General features: G+C 32.1%; 1 protein-coding gene across 1 annotated transcript in view; it reads left to right on the top strand.

Annotated features, from left to right (window-relative positions):
• TAF4 (TATA-box binding protein associated factor 4) overlaps positions 1–18898 on the top strand; it is a 147092-nt gene that overhangs the window by 102388 nt on the left and 25806 nt on the right. Inside the window, exons 3-6 of the mRNA XM_051976683.1 lie at positions 6633–6799; positions 9540–9659; positions 16461–16580; positions 17624–17746. Of these exons, the coding sequence (XP_051832643.1) occupies positions 6633–6799; positions 9540–9659; positions 16461–16580; positions 17624–17746 (530 nt within the window). The remainder of the gene's footprint in view (positions 1–6632; positions 6800–9539; positions 9660–16460; positions 16581–17623; positions 17747–18898) is intronic.

Here is an 18898-nt window from a genome sequence, read left to right as displayed (position 1 = left end):
TTATCATTACATGCCTATTTTTATTTAGTTATGATGCTAAATTAAAGCAGCAGCAGTTCATAGAATTAGAGTGGAGATAAGAACATTCATGGCTCTCTGGCTTTGTCTTTTGGCAGGAGAGATAATGTTCTGGTCTTGGCCACCATAATATAGAGAATAATTTCTCCAGGTAAATTATTTTTGCTTTTCCATTCACAGTGAACCTTCTGAACATTTGAGGATAAAGAACAATTGAGGGGATACAAAGAATGGTTAATGAGTAATTAAAATAAAAATTAAAGGATAATATAAGTAGGGGATAACTCTTTAAAGCTTGGTGACTAAGTGAACTGCCAGTTCCCAATTTGCAAAACTGGTTATATGCCAGAATTTTGTAAATTGATTGTTTGAAATCAGGAATTTGTTTTCCTAGTGAAGAAATGTTATAAATGGTATGTTTCTAGATAACCTGTTTCTTCTCTCTAGTGTAATTACTTACTTTAAATAATACCTATTTTAAATGAGAAATCTTTTTAAAATATCTTAAATTTAATTAAAACATAATAATAAAAGGAAATATTTCAACTTAATAAGAATTATAAAATTTTTCTTGATAATTTAAATTTTCTTGTTACTTAAGGAAAATACATCATCATCATCATTATTTCAGACATTTATACATTGCATAAATTGTTTTACTTGAGTTTTTACTTGTGTTTTTACTAGAGTTATCTCCATTTTACACATGATGAAATTGAGGCACAAAAAATCTAGGTGACTTATCCCTGGTGACACAGAAAGTAAATTAAGAAAATGAGGTTTCAACTTAGCCTCCCTGACTCTATGCCTAAGCCAGCTGCTTCTGTTCTTGTCTTGTTTAGACTCACAAGTGATCTGTATAGGGACCTGCAGGGGGAGGAGAGAGAAAGGACATTTTTCTGAGGAAATTGGATTAGCTTTAAAGGGAGAATGGGGAATTGGGTAAAATGGGTTCTGTGAGTTTACAGGATACGATGGTTAGAATGCTGAGATTGGAGTGAGGAAGACTCATCTTCCTGAATTCAAATCTGTAATTTATTAGCTGCGTGACTTGGGGCAAATAACTTAACCCTGCGTACCTCAGTCTCCTCATCTGTAAAATGGACCTGAGAAGAAAATTCTTCAGTACCTTTGCCAAGAAAACTCCAAATGAGGTCATGAAGCAGGATTGAACAACATGTGTTTGTATATATGAGAGCACCTGAGGACTGGAGGTGGAACTGAGGTGACCTGTGAAAAATGAAAAATGGAGCTGGGTGGAGATAGGGTTGGACATGTACGATTATTCTGAGAAGTTAAAAAAAAAAGTATATGCTTTTGTAATCATCTGATGGAATTGTTAACTGAAGATAGTATGCTGATTGTTTTCATTAGTGGTGGTGATGTATATATTTCTGTATGTATGAATGTGTTGGTGGGAAGAAGGGTAATATGGATTGACTATGAGGTAAAATATAGTTGTTTTTTGGTTGGTTGGTGGGGTAAGATGATATTTATCTAATAATTAAGAGTATATATACAATTTGGATATTGCAATTCACGAAATGGCTTTTTTTTTAAAATAATTTTTTATTGATAGAACGCATGCCAGGGTAATTTTTTACAGCATTATCCCTTGCATTCATTTCTGTTCCGATTTTCCCCCTCCCTCCCTCCACCCCTTTCCCCCAGATGGCAAGAGTCCTTTACATGTTGAATGGGTTGCAGTATATCCTAGATACAATATATGTGTGCAGAACCAAACAGTTTTCTTGTTGCACAGGGAGAATTGAATTCAGAAGGTATAAATAACCCAGGAGGAAAAACATAAATGCAAGCAGTTTATATTCATTTCCAGTGTTCTTTCTCTGGGTGTAGCTGCTTCTGTCCATCTTTGATCAATTAAGGCTCTCTTTATCAAAGAGGTCCACTTCCATCAGAATACATCCTCAAACAGTATCATTGTTGAGGTATATAATGATATCCTGGTTCTGCTCATTTCACTCAGCATCAGTTCATGTAAGTCTCGCCAGTCCTCTCTGTATTCATCCTGCTGGTCGTTCCTTACAGAACAATAATATTCCATAACGTTCATATACCACAATTTACTCAACCATTCTCCAATTGATGGACATCCTTTCATTTTCCAGCTTCTAGCCACTACAAACAGGGCTGCCACAAACATTTTGGCACATACAGGTCCCTTTCCTTTCTTTAGTATCTCTTTGGGGTATAAGCCCAATAGAAACACTGCTGGATCAAAGGGTATGCACAGCTTGATAACTTTTTGAGCATAGTTCCAAATTGCTCTCCAGAATGGCTGGATGTGTTCACAATTCCACCAACAATGTATCAGTGTCCCTGTTTTCCCACATCCCCTCCAACATTCCCCATTATCTTTCCCTGTCATTCTAGCCAATCTGACAGGTGTGTAGTGGTATCTCAGAGTTGTCTTAATTTGCAACGAAATGGCTTTATCTGTAACATCTTAGAACCTACTGAATCTTTTTCTTGCTTCCTCCTTCCTTTTATTCCCATTACCTTTTTATTCTTTTCTACCCCTCCTCCCCAAATTTTGTCATCCATCTTTTTTAAATTCCTTTATTATTTTGTGTTTTTGTTCATCACTGTATTTCTGTTTGCTATTCCCTTTTTTTTCAGTATGTTCTCCTCTCCTAAATCTTTTTAACTAGCTATAATATGTGAAATAGTTTCAAATACTTGCTGCTTTTTAAAATAAAGTTTTGTTTCCATTAATAATTTGAAAACGAGGTGCATGTAACTTCTGGTTGCCTTTCTCTTAGAAAAGGCAAAAGACGGATTTATTAAATTATTTCCTTTTTTGGAAAAAAAAAATCTTTTGTAGTATTTGAATCCCCCACCTCTTAAAAATGTTTTTATTGATATCTTTTTTTTTAATATCATGAGATTGTCTTCCAGTATCTTTTTCTTTCCTCTCTTCCCATCCTAAAGAGACATCCCATATAAAAATAGTGATTTTTTTAAAGACTAAAAAAGAAAAATAGGGAAAAAATTAGCATAGCAGACCAGTATGCTGTAAAAGTTAAACTAGTGTATCTCCTACTTTGGCAAAGGGAGATGGGAATATAGGAACATCTTCAAATTTTTTTTTAGATCCATGCTTCTTTAAATTTTTGGAACATTCACTCTTGATTCTCTGTCTCTCTCTCTCATTATTTTTTCTGTTTACATAATCATAGTGTGCATTGTGTAATATTGTGTATGTTGTTATCTTGCCTCTGCTAATTGCATCAATTTACATGGATATTTTCTTGTATTTATAATTGTCATTTTTATAGTATAGAAATAGTATATACTACAATTTGTTTTGTTATTCCTCCCACTTGTTGGACATCTACTTTGGTTTACAATTCTTTGATATCATGAAAGCTGTTAAAAATAGTTGGTGTATATAGGGACTTTTTATCGATGACCTCTTTGGGTTATATCAGAATAGTGAGATCTCTGAATCAAAGGGTAGGGACATTTTAGGCATTTTATTTACATAATTCCAAATTGCTTTCTAAAATAATTGTATTAATGTATTAATCACAGCTTCACCAACAGTGGACTAGTGTGCCTGTATTGCCACAAACCCTGGAACATAAACTTCCCATCTTTTTTCTTCTTTGTTAATTTATTATACTTATAGTTGTTTTGATTTACATTTTTCTTATTATTTGTGTTTTGGAGTATTCTTTCATACAGTGTTAATTGTTTATAAGTACTCTCTTGAGAACTCTTTGTTTATATCTTTTAACCATGATTTTTTTTTCTCCTTAGCAATATCAGTATCTCCTCTTCCACTTAGCCTTTCCCAGACTAGCAATTCTTAATCTGGATCAGTGAACTTGTTTTAAAAAATATTTTGTTAACTTTATTTCAGCATAATTGGTATCCTTTGTAATCCTGTGTATTTTATTTCATGCATTTAAAAAACATTATTCTGAGTAGTCCATAGATATCACTTAATTGTCACTGGGGTCCATGACACAAAAAAAAGGTTAAAAATCTCTGCTCTATAGAAAAAAGGCCCTTACCTCTGCTTGAATTAAAAAGATAACTAATTATATTAGCTTAAATTGCTTCTAATTGTCCTTTTTTAATTGTGGGGAAAGTAATTTTAAGTATACAGAATACTTAATAGAGGTGTCTAGTATAGGGCTGATAATTTTTTTGATTAAAAATTTCAGTTATTAAAATTCTTCAGTGGTAAAACTGTCACAAAAATTGGCCACAAAATGAATATATTAATTATTAATTCTTTCTCATTTATATATCTGGATATTTGTACCTGAGACATTGTAATTTGTGATTTCATTCTCTTAGTATGTCACCAATCTTTTCCTGTTAACCCATAGGTTTAGGTAAAAATCCGTCTTTTCATTGATACTTTTCTGAAATTTGTCATTTCAACAGTAGTCATTACTTGGTATGGGTAAAGCCAGAAAATTTTAGATAATAATTTCTTTAAAATTGTGATTGTAGGTGAGTTCATGTATTAAATATTTTGATAAGATTTTACAGAGCTGTTGTTTTACTTTAAAAAAGTTTTTTTTAAACTAAAGTTTATGTATGCAAGCTAACAAAAAGTAGATCGGAGAAATCAGCAAATTACAAAAATGAGTTAAATGTTTTTAAGCATTAAACAAAACTTTAATTACAAATTAATAGGTTTCACCTAATCATAAGGAAAAGGATATGGCTTTTTGTTGTGTATTTAAAGATGATCATGTAAAGTATGACTACTTTTTCCCCCCTCATTTTCTAAATCAGAAAATGTGCTGTAATGTATTTAGTTGAATGACCACATTTTTTCTTGTTAGAGAATTATATATGAATTCTACTATGGTCCATATACAGGGACAAGGACCTTAGAGGTCATTCAGTGTAAACTTAATTATTTCATACTTTATTTGAAGAATTTTAAGTATTTTTTTGCTCATGACATTTTAAAAAGATGAAAATTTTTCAGTAGAATATAAATTTTTTCGGGGAACAATACTATTTATTTTTATTGCATTTTATTTTCTCATATTTGGAAAAGGGGATAAGAGGAGAGAGAAGGAAACAGTTTTAATGAGAGGCAATATTAATTTTTTGATAAGAGCTTTTTAATACTTGGAAGATTCTTTATTATTTGTATGATTTATAAAATGTTTAGAAATAGAATTCTGTTATAAGATCATCTTATAAAACTTCTAGATTTCTTCAACTTTTATTTGATTGAAGAGGCAAGCTATATAATCTTTAAATAAATTTTCTAAGTTTACTTTTGTCCTGTGGAGGATGCAATTTCCATTCTTGACTTAGATGAGGAGAAAGTTGGAGAGTTTGTGTTAAGGTCTATTTTCCCCCCTTGGTCCAGTTGATTTGGATTTGAGTTATCTGTTTCACTGAATTGGAGATGCCTCATTTCCCTGCCTATTTGATTTTTCAGTTGGGGTGTAACACAATGCTGAGCCATCTGTTGTGGATTCACTTGAGAAAGATTATGACTTTTATAGTTCTCTTCTTTCAGTTTCATTACTAATTTTGTTATGGGAAATTAAGTTTAAAAGTTAGACAATTTTGTTATTGTTTCTAATGGAACTTATGATTTAAATGTCAAATCTGATGGATAGCATTTTCTTTTTCTATGATTTAACTAAAGAAATGAGAAAAAACATACATAAAAACTCATTTTTCTGAACTCTTTTCTGTTTAGTCCTTGAACATTTTCAGTGTTGAGTAAATATATTCAACCATATTCAACTATAAAGATAAGCACCAAACCACATGGCCTTTTCCTAAGAGAAATTAGACATTTGGCTCAGAGAGAGCTAGATAGTAGGCCTAAAACAAATCTAATACACTGTAACTCTCCCTTCTCTTTTCATTTTGTTTGGATTTCATGGGGCTCTGTCTATGGGGAAACTCAAAAAATGAATTTGCTGCCGGGATTATATATATTTTTAACTTTCTTGATTAAGTCAAAGCACAGGTATGAATGGCTGGAAAAGGAGAAGGAAATGTGAGTAAGCTAGTGCAAATTTTGTAAAATCACAAAAGCTTATAAATGAAAAGGTGATTTAGTTCAACCATTTTATGTTATATATGAAAAAACTGAGGTTAGAAAAGGATATGTAATTTGCTTAAGTCACTTCGTTTAATATCAAGAGTTAGGACCAGAGTCTAGGTCTCTTGATATTCCTAATCTACTGTTCTTTCTACTATTCTGTTACTACTTAGTAGATCAAATTAGGGATGTACTAATTTTAGCAGGCTTTTCACTTAAACAACAAGGAGGGTCTTCTTTTGTTTTATTTCTTAGTTTATGTAAATAATGTTAAATGGTCATTTAAATTCTGTAACCCTCTGAAAAAAACTAATCAAATAAAAATGGAATTTAGAAAGTTAAAATTTTATATTTAAAATGATTTTTTAAGAGTTCAGCAAATTTATTTTTTTAAGACATCTCTTTGTCTTTGTGTCTCTGTCTCAGTCTCCCTATTCCCTCTCTCTATTCTGATTTGTTAGCTTTGCCTTTGATAGCCTTCTGATAAAAATATTTTTAAAAATCATGTCTGCAGTGAGAAGCTACTTTTCTTGATTACACTTTGCTTTTTCTGTAGGTATGGTCCTCATTCGAAGTGAGAATGGACAGTTGTTAATGCTTCCTCAACAGACCTTGGCACAGATGCAGGCACAGGCCCATGCTCAGTCCCAGCCTCAGAATACCATGGCACCACGCCCTGCAACTCCCACAAGTGCCCCTCCTGTTCAGATATCAACTGTGCAGGTGAGTGTACTTAGGATATTTCATTGTTTTCTGTTCATCTTTGTGAAATATCATCTTGATCTCATATTTCTAGTACTGCAAAACATGGCTTCTTTTGTGCCCTTTTAAACCAGCACTATCCTTGGCTATGGTTTTCTTCCTAGATTTCTTAAAGGATTCAACTCAAAATATACTGAATCCTTAAGGATTCAACCCAAAATGCTGAATTCTTTTCCTTACTTAATAGAGTATCAGCATAATATTCAGGTTTTTCTGATTATTTTCAAATGAGCACAGATTTTCCAAAAATATCTCTTCTAAAAAGTTATTCTAATATTAATTTAGGATCTTGGGACATTTAACTCAAAAGTTGTGAGACTGGCATAAAATGGTTACCATTGATACCTCATGGTACTATTGTTGGGAATAAACTATAGGGATATTTCCCAGAGTCAGACCTAGCGCCCGTTATGATTCTTTCCTTCTTTTTTTCTTTTTTGACTCTGATTCTTAAAGCAAGGCATATTAAACTAAAGAGATTTTCTGGTCTATTTTATAGATGAGGAAACTGAGACTCACTGGTGAAGTGACCTTTTTATGATCACAGAATTTCAGAGTTATAAGGCTTCTGGGAGGCCATTTAGTTAAATGTATACTTGGTTGGAAAACTTACTCTAGTTTTTGTTTGTTTTTGTTTTTTGGATATCTTGAATATGCCAATGTAGGTTATCCTGAGATAGTAATAAGTAGAGATTTGAAATTCAAACCCAAATTCTCTACTTTAAATGTGATATTCTTTCTGCTATACCATGCTAAACTAGAGGCTGAATATTCACAAAATATTTTAAAAAGCAGTTCATTCCTCTTATTTATTTATAGGTCATTTTATCTCTTTATTGATCATTTTTTTATTAAGTAGGAGTGGAAGTATGTGAGAGGAGAGTTTTTAGGGAATGTTAAAGTTGTGAGGATGCCTATCACCAATTAAGCAGCAATCAGAACTTAAGATAAAACATCCCTGAAATTAATATATAAATTAGAAGCAAAATAAAATTAACAATAATGTGATATTTTTTGCAACTTTTCATGGATCGAATTTGCTTTTTATATATTCAGTATAGATTCTTATAATCTATACTTATAATCTAATGATGATAATTGACATTATTGAAAGAGTGGCAATGATCATAGAAAGTTATACCTTAGAAAGCCAAAGGAGACCCTTGCAGGTTGTTGAGATGTTTTTACTGATACTGCAGAGCTGTTAAAAGTATCTGTTTACCCTAGGCAAGTTTTGAAAATTGCCCTTGTGCTATTGTCCTTCATAGACTTTGAGCTTTCACTGTGACACCTACAACTTACATATAATGAAATATGTACTCTTGTATTGCAAAACTTAAAATGGTATTTAAAAATGCCATATTCTAAACAGCTATCTATTTTTTCAATTCCAGTTCTGATTCAAGTTGAGAGTTCTAGGTAGAACATTTTCTTAATAGTTATTGTTGACACTTAAATGGAGTTGGGTAGGTAAATCAACAAATGTTTCAAGTGTTGTAGCACTTTATTTATCATTCCAAGTCAGGAACTGGGAACCTGGTTTGAGCTATCTGGAAAAAACATCTTTTAACTTTTAAAAGTTGGAAAATTTGGCTAGATAGTAATGGCAGTGGTATAGCCACTTGTAGCTACTTTAATATTTAGATCCTATGGAGTTAACTAAGCCCTCCCAATTAAATGGAAATTAACTGTGTAGTTCATTTTTAATATGTGCTTTTAAATAAGTATGCAAGATTGTACGTATATTTGATTAGCTTCTTGTAGGTTTTATATACAAGAATTAAAATCATGTATGCCCTATATTGATAAATATAGAAGAATGTTAAAATTCTAAGTTATGATTGATTATTTGGTGGGAATTCAAGTTTTTTCCAATGGAACACTTTGTCTTAAGGGGAGATTATATTAAGACATTGTCTCTTTTATAATTTTGATTAGAGTTATCTGCGTCTGTTTTGAGATTTATTGCTAGTTATTAAAATGGGGACTAGTACAGAACTTGAAAACAACTTTTTCTACTACCTGAGCCATATCATTTTAAAGGTGAACAGTGAAATATCCCATTTAAGGTCAAAAAGTGTATGTTAAATCACAAACCAGTCTTTTTTCAGAAAAGTATCAAAACAGAATCAATAGGACCTTAAGTATCTTCTGTTAATTTTAGATTAAGAAAGATTTTAAGTGACTATTTCCCTTGTTTTGTATAATACTTTTTAATATAACAAATATTTTTATTGCTTTAATGCAGTTCTCTAGTCTTTATTAACAGTAATTTATAGCAAAACTGACAATTTTTCAAACTTTTAACATTTTAAAAAATATTCTTTATTGTAGGTAAATTGATTTTTATTTTACATTTGTTAGAATTTAGAAAAAAACCTAGATCATGTAGACTCTGTTTTTAGCAAAATAGGTTTTTGTTTGCCTCTAGAATATTATTGAAATCTTTGAATAGTTGTTAGGTTTGCTTAAATATGTAAGGCTATTATTTTAGATAATGATCTCATAATATATATTTAAAGTATTTGGTACTTTATTTGTTATGGAATTGATTTTTTTTTTTTTCATATATTGGCCAAGAGTAACTTATCTCAACTATATATATATTTTAATGCCAGTACTTAACACTGGCTTTGGAATGTAGCAAATTCTTAACAAGTTCTTGTTGATAGAAACTATACAATTCTGGTTTCTTTTTCAGGCTCCTGGAACACCAATTATTGCACGGCAAGTGACACCAACTACCATAATTAAGCAAGTGTCTCAGGCACAGACAACGGTACAGCCAACTACAACATTACAGCGTTCTCCTGTAGTCCAGGTGAATAGTTAATAAAAATGAAACTGTAATTCTGAAATAATTTTAAGAACTCTCTGAAAACAGCAGGTGTTTAAAATGGGTGGGAATGTAAAGTGATATTTATAATTAATGTCAGTGGTTAGATGCTTCTTAGGCCTCATAAATCTATTATAATAATTGAATACAATTTTATTTTGGGATGCAAAGTGGTTGATCCTTTTACTGCTAAAAATTAAAAGTGTTAAGTGAAATATTTTATAAACTTTAATCAGCTCTGTGAAAAAGGAGTGATATCTCTATTATATCTAAAATCCTAAATGACTGCAGAAAGAATGAAAGTAAAGTGAGAAAAATTTTTATTCAGGAGATCTGTCCTCAAATCACTGGATGCACATCAGACTCAAAAGTAAATAAGAAAAAAATTATTGGCTAACTTATTTTTCTGTCCTGCTTTTCTTTTATCCAGAAGGTACCCAAGTAATAAAATAAATGATTTTAGTCTTAAAAAGGATAGTTTTGTTCTAATTAATGAGAGAATATATTGCAAATGGTCTTCATATGTTTTAGCAAAATAAGAACAGGATTGTAGGTACTGTAAATTATTTGGTATTATTGGTCTCAGAGTAATTGAATATTAAGGATAACATCAATTAAAATTTGTAGCAAGAATTGATTTTATTAAAGAAAGTTTATAATATATATTCTTTAAACATACTATTTAAATAGTAAAATGTCTTCATCTAATTAGGAAGAAGTTATTTTCCACTGAAATAAATAGTTTTGATATCTATTTATGGTACATATTTATAGAAATTAAAATTTATATTTAGAAATGAAAATTTTTTAATAGCATATTAGATAATCTAATTTGATATTTTCCTGACATTTTGGAAAGATTTTTAAAAGACAATTTGAAATATGTCATTTAAAATTTTTTATAGAGTCATGAAATCTTGGAATTGAAAGGGATGTCAGGGAACATTTAATTCAATCTATACTTGAATAGGTACTCTATAATATCCCTGAATGGGATTCATTCAGCCTTTCAATTTCTAATGGAAAACCTCTAATGAAGGGGGATTCACTATCTCTTTAGACTGCTTATTCTATTTTTTGGGCATTTCTAATTATTAGGAAATGTTTCCTCAGATGGAATAGAATTCTATTTTTCTGCATTTTCCACATCTTTGTCTAGGTCTTTCCCCTAGGGCCAAATGAATCTCATCTTTTCACATGATAATCCATCAATACTTGAAGAATGCTAGCATGTTTCTTCCCTTTCCCCACCAACTCTTTTCTTTGATCTTTGTTTTTCATAGTTTTAATTTCCCCCAATATACTTCTTTCCATCTTTTGGAAGTCTTTGTCTTTGTCTTTTCTAAAATATTCTCTGAACTTAGTAAACTATTTCAGATGTGGTCTGACTGGGAAAGTAACCTGTGTTGTTCTTATTAGCCCATCTCTATTAATACAGCCTGAGATTGCATTAGCTTTTATGATTATCATATCGTACCATTGGATTATGTTGAGCATGAAGTCCACTAACAATTGCACACTTTCCCCCATAATAAATAAGTCTTTTTTAAGCACAATTTCCCATGTTACATTTATACAGGTGATTTTTTAAAAAACCCAACAAGATATTGAAATTCGTCAGTATTAAATTTCAGCTTACTAAATTTGACCCATCTCTTGATTTTTTTTTGGTTTGTTTCATGAGTCTTTCTTCCACTAATTAAACATTTCCTTCAATTGTCCTTCAATTTGATACATATGCCATCATCAAAATCATTGGTTAAAATTGTTGAGGAATAGGGCAAAAAGTAGAATGGGATATTCCATTAGATACTGGTTGACAATATACTTTGGATTGGGTTGTTCATCTGGTTTTGAATTCACCTGAGGTTCATATCTTTCATTTGAGTTTATAATGGTACTTTAAGAGATTTTTGTTGCCTATTAAAATCTTGGGATATACTATGTCTAAAGCATTCCCATGTTCTAGATCAGTAACTATCAAAAAAAAAAATCAGTCTTGAATTAGTATGGACTTATACATGATAAAGTTTCTTAGGACCTCTTTTTATAAATGTACAAAAACTAATTCTTTAATAATTTTTTTTCAGAAATCAAAGTCAAATTCATTAGCCTATAATTTAAAAAATCATTTTCCCTGTTTTTAAAAAATGTGACAGTCTTATACCATCTCTCATATTACTTTAATTTTTCTGAGATCACGTATAGCTTTGCTGTCACATCTATCCACAAATTCTTTCAGTACCTTTATATTCAGGACTGGTGACTAAACTGATGGGGGGAGAAGGGGGTGGGGAGGAAGGGAATGTAGATTTTATCCTATAATCTTCTCAGCTTATCTTGGATTTCATTTTCCTGTCAGCTTTTATTACTTAGAGAAAACAGAAGTAATATGATTGGTTCTTTCGTTTCTTTATTGTTTATTATTTTTATCCCATGTATGTTAAATTAGCAGCCCTATCTCTTCTTTGGTCTTCCTCTTGCCCCCAACATAGTCAAGAAGAATCCCTTATTTTTTTTGTTACCCAGAGTGTTTATAGGATTAAAATTTTTTGGAGGTAAAAATCTTTCTCAGAAGGTTGGTGGGATATTATAAGCAATATCACGTCATAAGACAATGAAATAGGGGAAGGAAAAACGAGTTTACATAAAACTTGGTGAGAGACTCAACTAAGCAAAATCATCCCAAGGGCATTTAAAAGTGAAACTGAAAGGACAACAAAGACAAAAAATGGAAAAGATCTGTGAAGATTTCTATAACAAACTGTTTTCTCCATCAATGACAGTGGAGCCACCACATTTGGACTCTAACATCACAGTCCCTGATGTGCTATAGGAAGAAGTGGAAATGGCATTAAAGAAAACAAAGATGGGAAGAGCATCTGGACTGGACCAAGTATACACAAAGGAGGTCTGTGCTGGAGGTGATTCAATTTTGAGTGCATTGAGGGATTAATTCTCAAGGTATCTGAAAAAGGGAAGGATACTAAATGCCTGGAAAAAGTCACAGACCTTATTGTTATCCCAAAAAGGCAACTGAAAAAAAATATCAGCAACCACTGACCCATATGACTACTTTTTCACCTCTACAAAATTTTTATGAGATTTTATATATTGAGGGCATCATTGATGAAAGCACGGAAAGGGAATAGGTAAGCTTTTGCCAGTAGATCACGTCTTTACAGTTACATAATTGACTGAAAGGTGTAGAGAATACAATATACCACTGTGCTCATTGTTTGACTATAAAGAAATTGATTTGGTTGAGCAAAACACCACCTTAAAGAGTTTCCTTCGATAAAGGGTCTCCTTGCCTTTTGTCAAAATCACATAAAATTTTTTGAAAGATATAAGAACAGAAAGAACTTTTGGTTTACCAGGTTATTAATTGTGAGTCATAGTGATACGTGTGAGGTGATCCTTAAAACCAGTTGATGTATGCTCATCAGAGATATTTGCCACCATCATGGAGATAGTCCTGCTCATTGTACAGATGGAAGAGGGATTCTCTATAGATGGTGAGGTCCTACAGATGTTCCTGTTTGAGGATGACATTGTGCTGACTACATCAAGACCTGGAACATTGCCTCCTAAATATGATCTAAAATCACTCTAAAGAGGTTGGCATAATTATCCACACAGGAAAAACCAAGTGGACAAAGAATTTTGCCTATTGTCCATACTATGATATGCATTTCAATGGACAATCTATAGATCTGGTTCATCAATACGTATATCTTGGACAGACACAATGGATGGACAATAAGCTATGCCCAGAATTAAACAGAAGGAGGAAAACAGGCTGGATTGCCTTTAGGATATGTGTAGCACTTACAATGACCCCAAGTTTCTTTCTGAAACAAAGGTTACATTTTTTTTTTTTTTTAAACAACAGTATTCTTTTGGTGATGCTATATACAAAAGCCAAGGAATACTACAATATTTGAAGAATTAAAATTGAGGGCGCCCAAAGGGTTATGGAAAGTTGCATTGCTGGCATGTATAGGCTGCATCTTATTTCCAAGGAAGAATTGCTTAGGAGGAGAGGCATAAAGGATGTCAGCAGGAGATGTATAACTGGAAAAGAAGGTAGGCTGGTCATATAATGAGCACAAGGGATAAGTAAAGGACAGTGTGCATATGATGCCAAGAGATCTAGAGGAAGGCCCTAACATATTGGGTGGACCACCCTGTCCTGCCCCTGTGGAGGAAAGACATGGACAAAAGTACCATTGGATGAGAAGGCATGGATGGGTTCTGATCTGCACTACTGGAGGGAAAAATCACATCGATGAGCTCAAAGATCTGTCAGAGGAAAAAAAAAAAAGTCATTCATCACAAACCTCAGCTTTATTTTAGCATTTCTCACATGCTTATCTGATATTCTTGTGTTCATTACCAGTTATCTGTCCTTCCTTCCATCTTCTGTATATTAAAAAAAAATTGTTAATTGATGAATTTACTGTGTAGCCACATCATTATCTTTATGTAGCTTCTTTTATTCTTTAGCAGAATTTGTGATCATGTAGGACTTTAGGTCATCAGTTCCTATCTTTTTTTCAGCTATCTTTTACCCAGCTTTCCCCTTCTTATCTTATTAATGAACTTTATGGTGGCATTGTCATTTGCTTCTAAGATTCCTATAATTTCTAATACAAAAAGTTTATCCCTATTTGTCAGAAATAGGTCCAGAGTAGCAGTTACTCTTCTGCCTTTTGAAGAATGAAATTTATCATAAAGGCAAGTCAATATTTTCTTAGCTGTTCTACTTGTATCAAAGAGCTCAAGATGATATTTATTTAGTTAAATTCTGTCTTTATACAGTAGTTGAATTTTAGTCTTCTGTTCAAAGTTCTGCTTAAAGTTAGTGACCGAAGATTGAGACTAATTCATTAATGGACTGATATAATAAAATATGACAGTTGTATAGATGAATTAGATTATTAATTTGCTTTTTAAAGGTAAGCGCCCAACTTAAAAACTTGTACTTACAAAAGATTCCCCCTATTATATCACATTTACTTGGGTTAGTAATTTTTAGAAGTTCAAATATCATATTTAGTTTGTCTCAATGTGAATTAATGTTTCTTTTTTCCTTTTAATATCTGAGGTCAGTTATAATTAGGTAATGCAAGTTTTGTTTGGAAGTAGGAAAAAGTAATTTGGAATGCAGAGTACCTAGATGAGATACAGAAAGTAAGGTCGGATGATAACAAAGATAGATTTTGGCAAGTAACATATTTTTCATTGAATTGGCCTTGTTATACTTGAGAAATGGTTAGGAAACTCTTTCCCTTATTCTATACCACATGACTGCCTTCTTTAAAATTAGTTTTTTCTTTTGTTTGATATAGTCTCACTACATTAGCAATTAAATAAGCTTTTGTGAGCTGGCATAAGGAATTTTAATTCCCATTTATAGCATTGCTTCTATGGACAAATATGTTGAGGGTTCCAAACAATTTACCTATTAATGAGCTTCTGTATATATTTTGTTCATTTATTAGCAATTGCCAGTATCTGGAGAAGGAAAAAGAATTATTTGAAGGCTAGGTTTGCAAAGAAAGAAAGCATATATGTAAAAAACATAAATAAATATTCAGATATGTTCATATAAAATAGAACAGAAATCTTAGAAATTTGTTTGAGAGCCTTCCATTTGGGTTATAGAAGGTTGTTAGTGTGTATTTAACTCTACCAGATTTGCTTGACAGACTTGTCAGTAGTCAAAGTAATAATTCCCTTACTTTTTTACTATTTTATTCTTGCCTAAAACTATGTTTTCTGTTTATCATATCTTTTTTGAAGATTCTCCCCTTCGTGATTTGATGAAATTAGCTTTTGAAGTTTTTATTTTTCTTTCTTTTCTTCCTTTTTTTTTCCTTCCTTTTTTTAAGAGTTGGAGACAAGATTGATGAAAAAGGGCCTAGTACTACTTAGGAGATTTAATCACCTTCTCAAGTGGTATATTTAATCTGTTCATTGTTTTTAATTTTATATGAATCTCCTTATGGAAGGCATTCTGATATTTTTCAAGTATTATTCAAGTCTATTAGTGAGTTAGAAAAATTTAAGGTAGGAGAACTTTTGTAGGGTAAAGAGTTCCAATTTGGAATCTCTTCAAATTCTAGATTGAATAACTGTAACCTTAAGCAAATCACTTCACTTTATCAGGTCTCAGTTTTCTCTTCTGTAAAATGGATGGAATAAAGAATTGGATTACATATTTCTGGTCCCTTTCAGTTCTGAAAGTTTGATTTTTGTGAATTAAAGACCAACAAATTTGATGAGGAAAAGGGATAAGGGAGATAGTGGTTTCTGATTTCCACCTTCCCAGAGTACCAGTTTACTAATTAAAATAAATGTTATTAACCTTCCTGGTCATTAGAACAGATTTTAACATTGACTTCTTAAAGCCAAATTACTTTTACCTTCTAATTTTGAAAAGACCAAATTTTGTCAATAATTGATATAGGTACAAAGAATTTTTTTGTTAGCATAATTCTATGAAACTTTAGAGACATAAATGTTTTAAAGCTTTGTTATCTTATTCAAATTAGAGCTTATGTAGTATTCTGTTAATAAGCCATGTTTGTAACTCACTTTAAACTTGAGTAGTGTTGTGCCATCCAGTGGTCAGATTTCAGTATTGTACCATATGATTGGTTGTATCTCTATTTATTTCTAGTAACTCTAGGAAGTTAAATTAACAGTAGCTATGTCTGAAAGCTGACTTTGACTTCATGATGTGAGATACAATTACCAACTATTTCATATTTGTTGTAGCCTCAGATTGTTTTGGGTAGTACTGCACAGACAGCTGCATTAGGAACAGCCTCTGCTGTACAGCCTGGAACTCCTCAAAGGACTGTACAAGGAACCACAGCAACTTCTGCTGCTGCCACAGTAAGATCCTATTTTACTCTTCTTATTTTAAAGCAAGGTTTTTTTTTTACCCTTTTGGTATCAAGGATACCTTTTTGCCTTCTGGTGAAGCCTTCTTAGAATAATGTTTTTAATGTATAAAATACATAGAATTGCAAAGGAACCAATTGTAGCGAAAATAAATATGATTTCCCCCCATCTAAGTTAATGGACTTCCTGAAAATCTAGGCCATTAATTCCTTAGGGGTCCATGGACCCTAAGTTAGGAGCATCTGCTCTAAAGAGATGTGTGAATACAAAATGATTTGTTGGTCAAGCACATTAAGGGTCCATTATATGTAATTAAGAAAATTATTTAATTAATAATGATAGTTTACATAGCTATGTTGCTTTGAAGTATACAAAATGTTTCTTGTTTATCCTCCTCATAATTCATCTGTGAAGCAGGAAACAAATCTCTAAATTCCTATCCTGATTTTGGGTTGTGACATAAAATTGATCCTAGGTTTGTGAAAGCCATGCTAAAGAGCACTGACTTTTGAAAGACTTGTATAGGCTTAGTAATGGACTTTGTGTCTATTGTCTAAGGACTAACCTACTTAAATCTGATTGACCAATCACTCAATAGTCTCCCAAAGGGTGGAAGGATTGTCATCAGTATTAGTGAGAGGAATATCCTTATCACTGAAATTACAGATCTCTTATTAAATATTTTTGGAAGAGGAGCAAATCAAAGCTCGTGTTATAGTTTTGCCTGTGATAAAAATCTCTGTTTGGTTTCATTCCCATTATAGATATACAGTGGGCCATTAATTTATACTGTATTTTCACCTCAAGGCAAAGTTAATTTTTGAATATACAAAAAAAGAACCTATTTTCTTTTGCTTTTAAAGACTTTCATGCCAGAATTCTAGAGGTATGAATTTTTGCATCTTTATAAAAATAATTTTAGTTAAGAAATAAAAAGCAAATGAATGTACTCCAGTGGGCCTAGGAGATATTAATGAAAAATTACAATTTTAATACTTTTTTGGGTCACATATTTGTTTTTTCATTTAACACAGGAAACTATGGAAAATGTGAAGAAATGTAAGAATTTTCTATCTACATTAATAAAACTGGCCTCATCTGGTAAACAGTCTACAGAGACAGCAGCAAATGTCAAAGAACTAGTACAGAACTTGCTGGTAAGAACATTTTTGAACAATGGTATTTTGCTTTAGCATACATATTTATGTAAAAATAATTGCTCTATAGTATATGATTAAATAGGACAGGTGTGAAAAGAATATAAGACTCAAAATCTAGTGAAACTAAAAAAGTATTATTTTACACGGCTATTCTGGACTAGATTCTTTTTTTTGGTCAAAATTGTATTTTAGATTGATAAATTTACAGGGAGAAGTTTGGACCTTATGAGAACAGCTTTTGGGGGAAACTCAAGCCCAACTTTGCAGCTTTAGTCATTTCCAAACTAATCTGCCTTCAGGCTGGCCATTCTCCTCATTCTTTCCCACCAGAACTCAGATTCTCCTTTTGGGACCTTGGGCTCTGATAGATCAGCTTTCACCTGATCTTGTCTAGAATAGGCCTCCATACCATTTCTTGGCCACACTTCTTGTGCCACACTCAAGCTTGGTTTACTTCATCTCCCTCCTGTCAGAACTACAATTCTTTCCCTGGGACTGTGGGTTCTCATTAAGTTAATTTTATCTTTATTGGAACCAGACTACCATGCTGCCTGATGCTGCCATGAGGTAAGCTAGGATACCTGGCCATTTTCCATTGGTGCCATTGAAGGACCATGTCTCATTCCACTGGGAGATTTCTGGTTTACATTTTGTGCATTTCCAGGGAAGAAGAGATGAAATAAAGATAAAAATAAAGTGTAGGTACAGAGTTAAAGACATTTTAATTTGTTAACAAGGTATTAGTTTTCTGCTACCCCTTTATAAAGTGTGAAAAAATCTTTAATTGACTTATGATGGGAAACTAATCTGGACAAAAGATTGTCTAAGTTCTTAACAGACAATTGAGTTAATCAGTTTTAGATTGAGATCATTTAGCAGGAAGCAAAGATAAATTGGATACACATTCTCTGTGGAGCATTTTAGGCAAGAAGCTGCTTCTAGAAGCAAGAAATATGACAGTAGAAAAGAGAGATGACTATGGATTGAAAAGAGAACAAAACTGTTACTTTTGAAAATTGTACTACAGAGAGATGAATCTACTGCTTGTTTTAATGTAAGGAAACTGTCAGCACTAAATCATACCTCAGAAGATTGATTCTGGGAATGGTGAAATTGGATATCACTATCTACCAACAAGTCAGAAAACTT

The sequence above is a fragment of the Antechinus flavipes genome, chromosome 2 (genome assembly GCF_016432865.1).
Source record: "Antechinus flavipes isolate AdamAnt ecotype Samford, QLD, Australia chromosome 2, AdamAnt_v2, whole genome shotgun sequence".
Lineage (NCBI taxonomy): Eukaryota > Metazoa > Chordata > Mammalia > Dasyuromorphia > Dasyuridae > Antechinus > Antechinus flavipes.
Note: the sequence above shows the minus strand (reverse complement) of the source record. Positions and strands in the feature narration are given on the sequence as shown.